The sequence below is a fragment of the Podarcis bocagei genome, assembly GCF_964188305.1.
Source record: "Podarcis bocagei genome assembly, chromosome: 17".
NCBI classification, from domain to species: Eukaryota; Metazoa; Chordata; class Lepidosauria; order Squamata; family Lacertidae; genus Podarcis; species Podarcis bocagei.
In genome coordinates this window covers 34,170,624-34,186,374 of record NC_138143.1, presented here as the reverse complement: position 1 = coordinate 34,186,374, position 15,751 = coordinate 34,170,624, and the positions used below count along the sequence as shown (strand labels likewise).

The window sequence follows — 15,751 nt, the reverse complement described above, 5'->3', positions numbered from 1 at the left end:
AGCCTTTCTCAACCTGTAGGTCCCCAGATGTTGTTGGACTACAACTCCATCACCCCTAGCTAGCAAGGCCAGAGCTCAGGGATGTTGGGAGTTGTAGTCCAACAACATCTGGGGACCCACAAGTTGAGAACCGCTGTCTTAAGCCAATGTCCCGTGGAATCAAAGGACGTTCCCTACAATCCCTTGGTAATTTCAGAGGGGCTGCTGGAACCCAGCTCCCAGATAGTGCATTGATTTCTCAGGTTCCCTGCTGCTCCACTCTGTCTTCCCCACCACACCAATATCACCTCCCCCAAAGCAATGGCACTGGACCACTTGTCCAGCCAAGCTGGCCCGGACTCCTGAGAAATCTCGAAAGCCATAATCAAAATGACTTTGACCACGACCTATTGTAGATCCATGATAAATTATTGAAGGATGTTCCTATGATTATTTAACGAAAGGTATTGTGTGTCCGGATGTAGTTAAGGGGATCACTTCATTAGGTATTTTGGCTGCACACTTGGAAACTTAGAGATTGCAGTTCCTGGGTGGTATAACAATAGGCAAGGGAAGGGGTAATCAAACCCAGCAAGCCTTCTCCTACTTTTCTTACGTCCTCCCATTTGCGGAAAATGAGAAACAAGAATGCTCGCACTCTCGCTCTCTCCTACCCCATATTTCCGATTACATATGTTCCTCACCTCATCACTTGTAGAAAATGCAGCATCGTGTAACACAGTGAGGTACCCAAGTCTAGTGAACCAGCTTCCAAATCTCTCTCTCTCCCCCTCTCTCCCCACTACTCAGCCCCATTTTCTTTGCACACCCACCTTTCCCTAATGCTTACAGAAACAAAGGCTTCAAGCATTTGAGTGCTGGTATCCATGGCAAGAAGGGACTCAGGTGGCGCTGTGGGTTAAACCACAGAGCCTAGGACTTGCCAATCAGAAGGTTGGCAGTTCGAATCCCCACAATGGGGTGAGCTCCCGTTGCTTGGTCCCTGTTCCTGCCAACCTAACAGTTCGAAAGCACCTCAAGGTGCAAGTAGATAAATAGGTACCGCTCCGGTGGTAAGGTAAACGGCGTTTCCGTGCGCTGCTCTGGTTCGCCAGGAGCGGCTTAGTCATGCTGGCCACATGACCCAGAAGCTGTACGCCGGCTCCCTCGGGCAATAAAGCAAGATGAGCACCGCAACCCCAGAGTCGGCCACGACTGGACCTAATGGACAGGGGTCCCTTTACCTTTACCTTATCCACAGCAAGGTGCAGATTAATGGGAAAGGTAACTGTCATGAAGGTGGCAGTTTATCCTTCTGGTGCAAGCCCCAAAGTGCTGTATGCATCAGCCAAGAACATTGCCCACCTTAAAAAGCTCTGTGGATTCTCAGAATCTCCAACATGCATTTAGGAGAGACATAGAATGGCATTATAGAGGGCTTGGGGGCTAGTCTTTAAGTAGAGCACAGGCTACCTAACATATCGTGATATATCAAAGCAATTTTTTCAGCACAAAGATGAAAATAATAATAATAATGACATAATGGCATTATAGAGGGCTTGGGGGCTAGTGTTTAAGTAGAGCACAGGCTACCTAACATATCGTGATATATCAAAGCAATTTTTTCAGCACAAAGATGAAAATAATAATAATAATGACATAAATATACCTTTCCTTCAACTAGCCACATTAACATAACTCAAATTCTATGTTGTCCTTAGACATGGAAGCATCCACCAATCACTTTATCCTGATAATAAGAACTGCGCGTCACAACATTACACAAGCAGCAGGAGCCAGCTTAACATTAAGAACACTTAGAAATTGTATAGGCTACTAATGAGATCAATTAGCACCAAAGTAGGCATAAAACTGACAGATCTATTTGTTTAAACCTGGGTCTGCCGCAATATATCAAGTGCACAAGCTTGTGACTGGTGGGGATGGTTTCTGTTATTTAGAGCAAAGCGGGTATGCATACGAGGGGATTTTAATACATAAGGGTTGTAGCTCTGGCATCTCCAGATAGGAATTGGTCTGAAATCCTGGAGAGACACTACCAGTCATAATAGACTGAGCTAGATGGGCCAAGTGGTCAGTCTCTGTGCAAAGCACTTTCCTGCAATATGAACTTCCAACATCTGAAAGCCACCAGGCCATAACAGCCATGCATAGCAGTCCACGGGGCAGGGAGGGACACAACAATCCTTTTGCTTTTGCTACCAGCCTATTGCAAATAAATTATGGAGAGGGGGAGAGGAGTGTGGCCAAGCACCCAAGCAGACTGCAAAATGCAGCCAGTAGACTATTCAATGTGGGTGGGTACCACAAATTCAGAAGGAAGGCAAACAGTACTCCCTCTAATTACGTGAACATCTATACGCTAGCCTGAGCTCTAGCTCCATATAGGGGAGAGTGGGAATATCCATTTGAACAAAATCAGCAGTGGTGACAACAATCTAGGTCCTTGGGCTGAAGCTTTTGACCTTGTTCTCAAATCAGTGTGCTTCGTCGACCTCTTCCTTCACAAAAAAAGGAAAAATGTTCTGCATTGTTTTGGTTTTTTCCCCCCTTCTAGAGACAGTGTGTTCAAAAAAAAAGTTTACCAGTTCAGTAACGTATATACTCAGTATAACAAGACTTAAATATTATTCTCAGGGCGCTTCCAGACCAAGGGTTTTTCGAGAGTCAGACAATTCAGTGCAGTGCACCTGACTGACACACAAAAACAGACTGGGTCTAGCAGGTTCACTGCAGGCAGCAGAATCAGGATGACTGAAGTGTTGTTGTTGTTGTTGTTTAGTCGTTTAGTCGTGTCTGACTCTTCGTGACCCCATGGACCAGAGCACGCCAGGCACTTCTGTCTTCCAGTTTGGTCAAACTCATGCTGGTAGCTTCGAGAACACTATCCAACCATCTCGTCCTCTGTCGTCCCCTTCTCCTTGTGCCCTCCATCTTTCCCAACATCAGGGTCTTTTCCAGGGAGTCTTCTCTTCTCATGAGGTGGCCAAAGTATTGGTGCCTCAGCTTCACGACCTGTCCTTCCAGTGAGCACTCAGGGCTGATTTCCTTAAGAATGGATAGGTTTGATCTTCGTGCAGTCCATGGGGCTCAAGTAGATGACTGAAGTAGGGGCAGCCAAAGTGGTACCTTACAGGTGTTGTTAGACTACAACCCCCATCATCCTTGCCCATTGGCCATGCTGGCTGGAACTGATGGGAGTCAGCATCCAATAACATCTGGCAGGTGCCACATTGAGTACTGCTGGACCAAAATATGAACCACCCAGGCAGTGGCATGTGGTCAGTGGTCATGGGGGACTAGGCTAGTCCCCTAAATGTTCCCCTGGTTCCTCCTTCCCAAAGCCCAGGAAGCTTCTGCCTAGCTTAGGGTGGGAGATGCAACGCTTCGCAAGCACAACATTGCCCTCACAAGCTGGCGCTTCTGGCCTTAACTGTTCCCCAACTAAAAATTTCACAGCATGCCACTGACCCTTGGGTAGCTTATACAGTACCGCATCCTTGAAGGTACTTGTTCTCCTTGCTTCCAGTTCCGCACTTCATTAGGAAGCTGCCATCTGGATGCAAACTGCCCATTGGAGGCCTGAATATGGTGCACCGGTTGCAGACTGGCTGCAGTGGTACCCTTGAATTCAACTTCAAACTAATTCTCCCAATCTCATTGTGCCTGGTAGGCAAAGGCTGGGGTTTCACGCAATAAAATCAAGATTCTACACATGCAGAAATAGCTAGGTAAGAATGTAAGAACACAAGAAGAAACTGCTGGGGCAGGCCAAGACCCATCAATTCCAGAATCCTGCTCTCGCACTGGCCAGTCAGATACCTATGGGGAACCCGCAAGTAGAATTGGGGCACAGCAGCACTCTCCCCCTTGTGGTTTCCAGCCATATCATGGCTGGTAGCTATCAATAGTCTTATCCTCCATGATTTTTTAAAGTAGTCCAAGTTGGTGGCCATCAGTTTCCTGTGGGAGGGAGTCCCACCGTTTAACTATGCACTGCGTGAAGAAGTACTTTACAGTGGTACCTCGGGTTAAGTACTTAATTCGTTCCGGAGGTCCGTTCTGAACCTGAAATTGTTCTTAACCTGAAGCACCGCTTTAGCTAATGGGGCCTCCCGCTGCTGCCGCACCACCGGAGCACGATTTCTGTTCTCATCCTGAAGCAAAGTTCTTAACCCGAGGTACTATTTCTGGGTTAGCAGAGTCTGTAACCTGAAGCGTATGTAACCCAAGGTACTACTGTATTTTATCTGTCCTGGATTTTCCAGCATTCAGCTTCTTTGAATACTGTGTCTCACAATGTAGAATAAGGTCTTTCACATTATGGTTTGCCGCCCCCCAAAAATATTGACCCAAAATTGCATTTCCTGAGGCTAGAGGTTATTGTATTCATTTACCAATCATGCTGCACCCATTCTCCCTAATTCGCTTCCTCATCCACATAAAGTGCATTGTATAATATCCCACCCCACAAACCACAATCTGCTCTATCAGCCACCACAAAAGCAAGCAGGTGCAGTGGTCAACCATCTTGCTCATTATGGGTACCCAGAGGACAGTCTTGAGAAAGGGATGGATGCGTGAATTCAAAAACTGCAGCAGCCCTCCCCACTCCATGCATGTCCCATAGCATGATGAACAGTGACCCCCCCCCACCATTTGTCTCTTTACTAGGTCCAAGACAACAGGAAAAAGAGGTGGCAGGACCAGAGGGGACCTACTCAGTCATCAAGCATGATGCTCACTGAATCTGCTAACCACATATACTTTAAAAATAATAATTCTTCTTTCTCTTCCCCACTCACTTTATTTTTGTACATACTTCTACTTTCCAAACCATTGCCAAGCCAGGCGTGTGATATGTTACTGTTTGGACATGTTCTGTGTAGTGCCATTTCTGTCAATCAGGCTTCAGTTTGCACTGCCCAAAGCTTAACAGTGTACCAGACCTAATTTGTTGTAGAAGCACACTGAATTGCAGAATGTTCCAACTGGCAGAGAATCAGCAGCACTTCACCTGCAAAAGGTTCTGCCAGGGTTCTGCCCTACCTGGGTCATGCTCTCTCACCTAGATGCACTCTTCTCCCTAATCTCTGCTATGCAAAGTGCTGTTAGTGGGCAATGACTCAGCGATGAGGGATATGCACCTTACACATGCTCAGAGGCATTCTCGCTGTCAGCTTCAGGCGTGCCTGAGTTGAGAGCACCTGGCATCGCAGTCCGGTTCCAGGGCTCCGTCACCAAGGAACTTTGGCAAAATCCTCAGGTGCCACATCCTGCCAACATGTTATTTAATCGCAAGATTTCTAACAACACAAAAGGCATGCAAGACAATCCTAAAGTCTTACAGCTCCCTCATAATGTGGATTTGCAGCTTCCACAAGACCAGAAGAGGAAGAGTGAGGAACAAACACACATACAACACACACACACACAACACACACACAACACACACACAGGTCTTCCATCCCTAGGGTCCCAGCCCTTCTTTCCTGAGCACCCCATTAAAAAGGGGAGCGGGAGAGACCCTCTTTTCTCAGTGCTACTGGTGGACAGGAAGCACAGAATACAATATTGTCTGTATCTCAGGCAGGTGAACAGCCGAAGCTGCGTTCGCTCCGGAGATCGAGTTACAACTCCTGTCCTGAGCCCAGGAAAATAGCTGAGCGGAGGACAAATCGCCGGGAAAATAGGTTCCTGTATAACACATCTCATCCCCAGAAAGTTCAGGACAGGTAAATAGCCGGTCCCCTTCCACCTGTTCTAAAACAGGTCCCCGAGGGGGGCGTCCCAAGGAAAGTGAAGAGAAGTGTGATTTTTGGGGGAAAAATACAGTATATAGATGAATTCTCTTGCGGAATCTTCACATGGCATGCTGCGCAGGGCACGATTCCCCCCTCAGTCCCACGCGTGGCTCTGGACACTAAGCGTAACAGAAAGTCACTCTGCCCATGCTCAGAAGCACCCTCTCTCCCACGGAAGTCAAGGCTGCCCTCGCCCCTGGGACTTACCTCTTCTGCTGCAGCAGGTTGATTTCGTCGAGGCGCCGGTCCCAGGACTTCTCGCCCTGCAGCCTGCGCCGAAGGGCCGCCCAGAGCCCCAGGAGGAAGCTGCGGTTCCCGGGCAGCAGCATCCCCATCGCTCCGCCGCCGAGGCCTCAGCAGCGCCTCCGCCCAGGTGGCGGGCCCGAACCTGGGTCCGGCCGCGGGAGGCCAGCGCCGGGCTGCTCCGCGGGGAGAGGAGGCAGCGGCGGAGCCAGGCAGGAGCCGCGGGGAGGAGGAGGAGGAGGACGACGAGGCGCTTGCAACATCTGGCCGGGACCTGGCGGAGCGCGCAACCTGGGAGAGGAGGGACCTGGGAGAGGAGGAGGAAGAGGCGAGGAGAAGATCCGCCCCGCCCGGCGCCTCCCCAGCAACCGGCTCCCTCGGGAGTTCAAGAGACGCGCGGGACTCCGCGTAGCAGAGGGCGGGGGGCAGGCAGGAGGCGCAGCAAACACAGCCAAAGTTTTTTTGGGAGTGCATAGGAGCCAACTCCTAGGGGCCGAGGTCCCTTCGGCCCCCCAATAAAATATTTGAGCGCCCCCAAATTTAATGGGTATTGCCATTCAAATAGTGCGTGCGCGCTGTGTCATGTGATTGATAGTGTGGGGCGGGGCTTACCTCGCCCCGCCCCCATATTTCATTCAAGTTGGCACCCCTGTTTGTTGCTTCCTACGTAGCACCCTTTTGGGAAGCTTCGTCTTTTTTTATGAAAAAAGCTGCTTTACCTTTGCCACAAAATTGCAGAGTTGGAAGAGATCCCCCAGGGTCAGCTAGACCCATGCAATGAAGGAATCGTGCCCACAGCTGGCTCTGGGTGGGCTCGAACCACCAACCTTCTGGTTCACAACAAGACAGCAAGGGACCCCAGCCCCTAGGAGTCAGCTCCTGTGAACTCACCCATGATACACTTTGCATGTATCATACCCCCTGATCTGCCACAGCTTGGGGTGGGGTGGAGGGCTGCTTTGAGCAGTTAGGTAAAGGTAAAGGGACCCCTGACCATTAGGTCCAGTCGTGGCTGACTGGGGTTGCGGCGCTCATCTCGCTTGATTGGCCGAGGGAGCCGGCGTACAGCGTACAGCCATGTGGCCAGCATGACTAAGCCGCTTCTGGAGAACCAGAGTAGCGCACAGAAACGCCATTTACCTTCCTGCCAGAGCGGTACCTATTTATGTACTTGCACTTGGACGTGCTTTCGAACTGCTAGGTTGGCAGGGGCAGGAACCAAGCAATGGGAGCTCACCCCATCGCGGGGATTCGAACCGCCGACCTTCTGATCAGCAAGTCCTAGGCTCTGTGGTTTAACCCACAGCGCCACCCGCATCCCACTTTGCATGCAGCCCCCTGATCTGCCACAGCTTGGGGTGGGGTGGAGGGCTGCTTTGAGCAAGTGAGGATAGTTGCACTTGGAATTATATAATTGTAGGGCTGAAAGGAACTTGCAGTGCAGGTATCTTTCAACCAGCCTGGGGTTGAACCCACGATTTTGAGATTAAGAGTCTCATGCTCTTACCTACTGAGCTATCCCACTGCCCTAATCTAGGAGACCTGGCTCCATGTAGAGTTGTCATTTTCTCCTCTCCAACCACCCCCACCCCCAGGTTCCTGTGCACGATTCCTCCCAGCCACCTGGCCCAGGACTTATTTTCTTGCAGCCTGTGCAGAAGAGCAGTCCAGAGCCCCAGGAGAAAGCTGCAGTTGTTACATGGACTTGGGCACTTAGCCGCTTGGGCTGCGTACACAGTTCCATTTTCGCCCCTTCCAACGCACTCCCACCGCTGGCATTTGAAGCCGAGTGCGTACAACGAATAGCCACAATCCATAGGCATCTTGTACTTTCTTGAGAAGCGCAGCTGTTTGATGCACTTTCACTTAATCCATCTTCCACCAGTCAGCTGTTGCACATCTGCAGGTGACAACCAACCTTAGACAGGTTGCGGGCCCAGGGTAAAGTCAGATTATGTGCATCAGTTGAAGACATCCCTGCCTCTTCTCTAGTTCATAGGCAACATGAAAACGCAACCTGAAATGCAGCCGGCAGCCAGGCAGGGTTTGGGGGTGGGGGGTGGGACAACATCACTGCATTTTAAGCACTAATGTGCACATAGGCCACTCGCCGTCTCCCCATTTGTAAAACAGGATTTGATATTTTTCAAAGCAGAAAGTTAAAAGGTGTTACGAAATGATATATAGTGTTTTCCCTATAGTGTTCAGTGTCTTAGGAGTTTTTGGGGATTTTTCCAGTTGAGACATCTGGCATCAAACCAATTTTGAGCCTTCCCAACAGGAGTATTATGGAAGTAATAGGAAATGATTAGAGGAAGATCATTGCCTTAGAGAGCCTAAATTGAGGACAACCTTCTTCAAGGGCACAACTTACTGAGAACAAGCCTCTCCTGTTAAGTCAAGTTCTTGAGAGATTTTGCAGTAATAATAATAATAATAATAATAATAATTTTTTATTTATACCCCGCCCTCCCCAGCCAAGGCCGGGCTCAGAGCGGCTTACAAGCAATAATAAAAACAAGATGAGTGATTACAACTTAAAAACAAAAATAAAATACAACATTAAAATAATGGAACATTAAAATATTAAAATGGAGCCTCATTGCAGGAGAAGGAAAAGAAAAAAGAAAAAGGGGGCGGAGGGAATCAAATTGGCTCCAATCCAAAGGCCAGGCGGAACAACTCTGTCTTACAGGCCCTGCGGAAAGAGATCAGATCCTGCAGGGCCCTGGTCTCATGAGACAGAGCGTTCCACCAAGTTGGGGCCAGTGCTGAAAAGGCCCTGGCTCTGGTTGAAGCCAATCTAACTTCCTTAGGGCCTGGGACCACTAGGGTGTTGTTATTTATGGACCTTGAGGCTCTCCGTGGGGCATACCAGGCGAGGCGGTCCCGTAGGTACGAGGGTCCTAGGCCGTGAAGGGCTTTAAAGGTCAAAAGCAGCACCTTAAATCTGACCCTGTACTCCACCGGGAGCCAGTGCAGCTTGAAAAGCACTGGATGAATATGCTCCCATGGCAGAGACGCTGTGAGGAGCCTCGCTGCAGCATTCTGTACCCGCTGGAGTTTCTGGGACAGCTTCAAGGGCAGCCCCGCGTAGAGCGAGTTACAGTAGTCAAGCCTGGAGATGACTGTCGCATGGATCACTGTGGCCAGGTCGGGGCGGGAAAGGTAAGGGACCAACTGCTTGATGCGGCGAAGGTGGAAAAATGTCGCCTTGGCTGTTGCTGTGACTTGCGCCTCCATGGAAAGGGAGGCGTCAAGGATTACACCCAAACTCTTAACGGAAGGCAATGGCACTAATTGGGCCCCCGCAAGAGAAGGGAGTTGGTCCCTCATCCCCATGCTATCCCGACCTAGCCATAGGACCTCTGTCTTCGAAGGATTTAGTTTCAATCGGCTCCCACGAAACCATCCAGCCACAGCTTCCAAGCATCTGGTCAGTGTGTAAGGGGCTGAGTTGGTGTGGCCATCCATCAGTAGATAGAGCTGAGTGTCATCAGCATATTGATGACAGCCCAGCCCAAAGCTCCGGATAATCTGGGCAAGGGGGCGCATAAAGATGTTAAAAAGCATTGGGGAGAGAATTGCGCCCTGCGGCACTCCACACACCAAGGAGTGGCGTGACGACATTTCCCTCCCTAGTGCCACCCTCTGTCCCCGACCAGAGATAAAAGAGCACAACCAGTTACGGGCTATGCCCTGTATCCCCACGTCTGCAAGGCGATGGTCCAGAAGATCATGATCGACCATGTCAAAGGCTGCTGACAAATCTAAAAGGATCAGCAGTCCTGACCCGCCTCGATCCAGTTGTCTACGGATATCATCTGTTAGGGCAACCAGAGCCGTCTCCGTCCCAAAACCAGGACGGAAACCGGACTGAAATGGATCTAATGCCGATGTTTCCTCCAGAAACCTACCAAGCTGTTCAGCAACCGCTCTCTCAATTACCTTACCCAGGTATGGAAGATTTGAAACTGGGCGGTAATTGGATAGGTCTAAGGGATCTAATGAAGCTTTCTTTAAGAGTGGACGCACCACTGCTTCCTTCAGTTCCCCTGGGAATGTCCCCGTGTCAAGGGACAAATTGATAATTTCAACCAGGGGGGTCCGCGCAACATCTGGACACTCCCTAATCAGCCAAGACGGGCACGGATCAAGGAGGCAGGTGGTGGGCCTACCAACTTGGAGGAATCTATCCACATCAGTAGGGAGTATCCGATCGAAATGGTCCAACACTGGACCTGAAGTCAGTCGAGGGGCCTCCAGTTCAGTCACTGTATCTAAATTGGCAGGGAGGTCACGGCGGAGCAACAGGACTTTCTCCGCAAAAAAGCTCGCGAATGCCTCACAGCTGTGGGTCGAATTTGTGCTTAAATTTGGTTGTCCTCCTAAGGACGTTATTGACCTAATTATTCTAAAAAGTTGTGCCGGGCGAGAGCTAGCGGATGCAATAGAAGCTGCAAAGTAAGATTTCTTAGCAGCTTTCATAGCCATCTCATAGGCTTTCATAAGCGTCCTATAAGATGTTCTTGAGGCTCCGTCACGAGTCCGTCGCCATACTCGCTCTAGCCGTCTGAGATCCCGCTTCATTTTCCGGAGCTCCTCAGTAAACCAAGGGGCCCGGTTTCGATGGGGTCGCAGAGGGCGCTTAGGCGCGATCTCATCAATGGCTGCCAAGAGCCGGTTATTCCAGTCCTCAACAAGGTCATCTAATGAGTCGCCAGGAGGAGCAGGGTTCCGCAAGGCTTGTCGGAATCTATCAGGATCCATCAGTTTTCGCGGACGAGCCCAAATAGGCTCGCCACCCGAGCCGGGGAGGAGCGGGAAGTCAATCTTGGCTTTTAAAGCGTAGTGATCAGACCATGGCACTTTCACAGCGGGGAGCATGATCACATCTATGCCAGCCCCAAAGATCAGATCCAGCGTGTGGCCTGCTTGATGAGTGGGGCCCAAAACAAACTGGGAGAGCCCTAGTGTTGCCATGGAAGTCACTAGGTCTAGAGCCTGTGAGGCTTTGTAGTATTTGCAAGAATTGAATTACACAATGGTTTATTTATTTGCGAGTACATTTCCAAAGTTTCGCCTCTTCCTTTGCTGTCCCTGGCACATAGCACTACCTCCCCCTTTCCCTTTAAAACAAAGTATGAACAAGTGCAGCAAAACAGCTTAAAGCAAAATATCTCAAGTTGAGCAGCAGCAGCAGCACCCCAAAAAATCTCCCCTTTTCCAGGTATCTCCCCAAATCCCAGCATAGAAGATAGTGGTTGTACCAACCAGATGACTGGACGAATTATTATTAAATATGGTAGCCTACTTTTGAATCTCCACTGAGTCCTACATCTCACCAGGTTGTTGTGAGTACATCATTTCATCTCTGCTTAGCCTATCTCACAGAGTTGTTGACATAGGCATAGTGAGGGGGCAGAGACAGCTGCCCCCCATCAAGTAAATAAATAAAAATAACTCAAAGTAAAAATAATCGGAATATTTCGAAATTGAAATGCTTGCTGGGGTCACTTGGATGCTGTTGTAAAACATTCTGGCGAAGATTTTGACAGATTTTTCTGATCGCTTGGGGTCAAAAGAAAGTAATTGGAAACAACTGTTGCTGAGACATTTCATTCCGAATCTGCTAGACGAAGGATGATGACAGGTGGGTGTCCTGCCCCTCCCCCAACATAAATCCTGGTTACGCCCATGGTTGTGGAGGAGACTAAAAGGGCAACCAACATACAGTGGTACCTCGGGTTAAGTACTTAATTCGTTCCGGAGGTCCGTTCTTAACCTGAAATGTTCTTAACCCGAAGCACCACTTTAGCTAATGGGGCCTCCTGCTGCCGCCGCGCTGCCGGAGCCCAATTTCTGTTCATATCCTGAAGCAAAGTTCTTAACCTGAAGCACTATTTCTGGGTTAGCAGAGTCTGTAACCTAAAGCGTATGTAACCTGAAGCGTATGTAACCCGAGGTACCACTGTACATCTACCCTCATGAGATCCTTCAAGGAAGAACAAGATACAGTGGTTCTAATATTGTTTTGGTTCTAATATTGTACTGGAAGGTACAATGTCAGTGTTAGTGGTTCAGCTTTAAAGGTGTACTGAACTGAATTTTGCCCTGCTCCTGTTTCTGTAGCCTATAGGACTTGTGATGCAACAGAAGAGCAAAACAAAAAGAAAAAACCATGTGCAGGAATAGCTGTAGGAAGCTTTAATAGTTGTAAATCATGATAAGCATCTAAAACTAAGTATTGTGTAGTCAATAAAACAAATAGTGGTGCCTGTAGGCTTACAATCTACGAAATAAAAAGATAAAGGAAAGGAGCTCAGTTAATACCTGGGATAGCTCAGTCAGTAGAGCATAAGACTCTTGATCTCAGGGACATAGATTTGAGCCCCATGTTGGGCAGAAGATTCCTGCATTGCAGGGGGTTGGACTAGATGACCCTTGGGGTCCCTTCCAACTATTATTCTCTGGAATAGTGGAAGCTGGTCCATTAGGGCAAATGGGGTCCTGCCCCACCGACCTCACTCTGCCTTCATGGAACTCCCCCCTGCCTGCCTGCCTCATACTTACAATCAGTAAGGGGGCACAGGCCCCCCCTTCTTGGTCTCAATGTTAGCTGTGTAGAACTCATCAGGAAAGAGGATGAGGGCGAAACTAGAATGTGTTGACTCCGTCTGTGGTTCACTCTGGAACCACCTATTGTTGGCTTCCCCGCCTTCCATTCCACCAGTCCCAATGGGCACCGGCTGTTACTGGGAAAGAAGGGAAACAGACCAGAAGGGGAAATGGCAGAGGTGATGGAGGAGAATTAAAAACCGCCAGCTTAACAATAATGTAATACATTACAATGAGCAGGAGCAAGCAAAAGTGTGGGGGGGGATATCTGAACCAGTTTAAGGCTACAAACCCATAAGCGAAGATGCATGCACCCAAGGCTTTTTTTAAAAAAAAAATGATTTATGGTTTTCAATTTTATACATTTTAATAAATTTACAATCATTTTAACATTTCAAAACTTTACTTCCTTCCCCCCCTTTCTGCGGTTCCTTCAATTTATTTTTAATATTTTCTGAACATCCAAATTAACTTAATTTGCTCATTTGTTCATCTATTTTAAATATATACTCTTATAAAACTGCAGGTTATTACAATAATCCTGCCAATGTTCTTATCTGTTTACAGTTTGTTTGTAAACATTCCATAAACCATTTCCATTCTTTTATAAGAAGTTTGTTATATTGATTTCTTATTTTTCCAGTAAGTTTTGCCATTTCTGCGTATTCTATAAGTTTTGGTATCCATTCTTCTTTTGCTGGGACTTATTTCCATTTTGGGGCAAGTGACATTCTTGCCGCTGTAGTCGCATACATAAATTTCTATACAGTTTGGGTAGTTCTGTTCCAATAATTCCCTATATATATGTATTATATTTAACTAAAAGCCAAACCACCCAAGGCTTTTAGTTAGTAAAGTAATTAAATAGTTAAAAATGGAATCACAACTTGGAACCAGACAGAATTCAAATCTGCTGATGGGTTTTCCGAATAAAGTCGCTGCCTAGGACTAGGGAAACAGATCTATAAACAGAATTTCCCAGGCTTCCCATGATGACGTTGGTGGACTAGAACTCCCATCATCCCTGACCACTCGACATCCTGGTTGGTGCTGATGGGAGCTGGAGTCCAGCAACGTCTGAAGGGCGTTGTCTCATCAGCTCCTGATTACCTTTCCAAGCCACACTGAATTTTGGTTAGGGTAAATGGCTATCACAATATACACTTGTCTCATACAAGTTGCCTTGTACCTTTGGTGAAAAGGTGTAAGAACTGCAAAAAGCTGTTTGAACCTGGTGGGTAGACAAAACCCTAGAGTGCTCTTCCAATGCAATGCATGAAGAATAGACACATGAAACTACAGTATAGCTCAATATCAGAGCTCACCCTTTGCATATAAGGCTCATCACTTTTCTGAATTGATAAAAGGCTGCTTTATACAAAACAAAATATTTTAAATCACCATTCAAACTGAAATGCATACTTAAAGCAAATCACAACCCCTAGCAAGTATCAATTCTCCAACAGCAATAAGAATTCCATATGTTAAATTTAGATTGTCATTTTGGCCTTCAAAGAATGAGGCCACAACTAAAGTCAAAGTTCGTTCGTCACAAACACACTTACCAGGGCGTTAGATCCATTGAATTCAATGGGAATTGCTTCTGAGCAGGCACACGTGGGATTGCACTGCAGTCAGTTTGTCGGTCATTTCCTTAGTGGCCCATCTAGGAGAAGGAAAACTCTGATCCCAAACCTCTGCTGCCTTGAGAATATCTTCGGGAGAAGAAAAGGCTAAGGAGGAAACCCTACACAAATCTGGAGTAGAGTCCCTAAGGCAATTGGATGGCGCCTTGTATGTCTCCTTCCGGCAACTCCTGCAGCCGAGCTGGCACCAAACATATTGCTCTGCTTTCCTTTGGACCACATCAATGAGACCAAGAGGGGGGCAGCCCAGGACCTCTATACAGGCTTGTGCCCCAGAAAGATCACTTAAAGTGCTGCTAATGAACTGGTTTGACTTCACTGTAGAGGCACACTGCATTGTCTCTCGAGACAGACAGATGCCAACAACGAGAAGCAGTCTCTCTCTCTCTCTCTCTACACACACACACACACACACACACACACACACACACACACACACACACACATACAGTGGTACCTCGGGTTAAGTACTTAATTCGTTCCGGAGGTCCGTTCTTAACCTGAAACTGTTCTTAACCTGAAGCACCACTTTAGCTATTGGGGCCTCCTGCTGCTGCCGCGCCGCCGGAGCCCGATTTCTGTTCTTATCCTGAAGCAAAGTTCTTAACCTGAAGCACTATTTCTGGGTTAGCAGAGTCTGTAACCTGAAGCGTATGTAACCTGAAGCGTATGTAACCCGAGGTACCACTGTATATATATATATTTTTAAAGAAGTTTCTGAGCAGTTTACAACACTCTAAAAAATACATTAAAATAAATAAATGAGAAACCCACATTTTACAGAACAGTTAGATCAGACATCCCCTTATAACATCAGTGCAAATGGATCACCAATGTATGGGCCCATAAAATCTACTGACCTATCCAAAATACAAAAATAGTATGCACCAGGTACTGTATCATAGCTGTCAACTTACAGATTTGAAAATAAGGGACCAGCAGCCAAATTAAGGGACCTGCAGCCTCACCTGTTCCAGGCACTCCAGTCTTCCTGTCCTCCTGCAGTCTGGTCAAACTCATGCTGGTACCTTTGAGAACACTGTCCAACCAACTTTGTAACCAGAGGTTCAACTGAACAGAATCTGAATCACATGCACCACAAGGCCTATGCAGCGTCAACTTAAGATGGCTTCCCGGCCTGGCTTTGCACTGCAAAGTTTGCAGCAGCACGTGCAACAAAATGGCGTCCAGCATTCAAAAAACCCCTCAGCTTGCATTAACTAGCCACACACAAGGCATGCAAGCTCCACCCCCCAGTCGTTCTTAGACTTCTTCTTGGGTGAGCAACACAGCCAAGCAACACAGTTGGAGCCTCCCTTCTCCCTGGCCGGCAGGGAGGGAGGAAGAGGAGCTGCTTCCTTTGAAATTTAAGGGACATCATTTAAGGGACATTTAAGGGACATCCATCAATAAGGGACAGCAGTGGGACATGGTGCTGGA

At 47.9% G+C, this 15,751-nt stretch overlaps 1 protein-coding gene across 2 annotated transcripts in view; it reads right to left on the bottom strand.

Moving 5' to 3' along the window:
* The window catches only part of LOC308576670 (transient receptor potential cation channel subfamily V member 6-like), a 103,249-nt gene that overhangs the window by 64,336 nt on the left and 23,162 nt on the right, over positions 1 to 15,751 (bottom strand). The window contains exon 1 of one of the 2 annotated variants that reach the window (XM_081176384.1): positions 6,012 to 6,350. The exons of the other annotated variant lie outside the window; for it this stretch is intronic. Within the exon in view, the coding sequence (XP_081032510.1) occupies positions 6,012 to 6,139 (128 nt within the window). The 5' untranslated portion in view covers positions 6,140 to 6,350. Of the gene's footprint in view, positions 1 to 6,011; positions 6,351 to 15,751 lie in introns of those variants that run through there. 2 annotated transcript variants of the gene reach the window in all.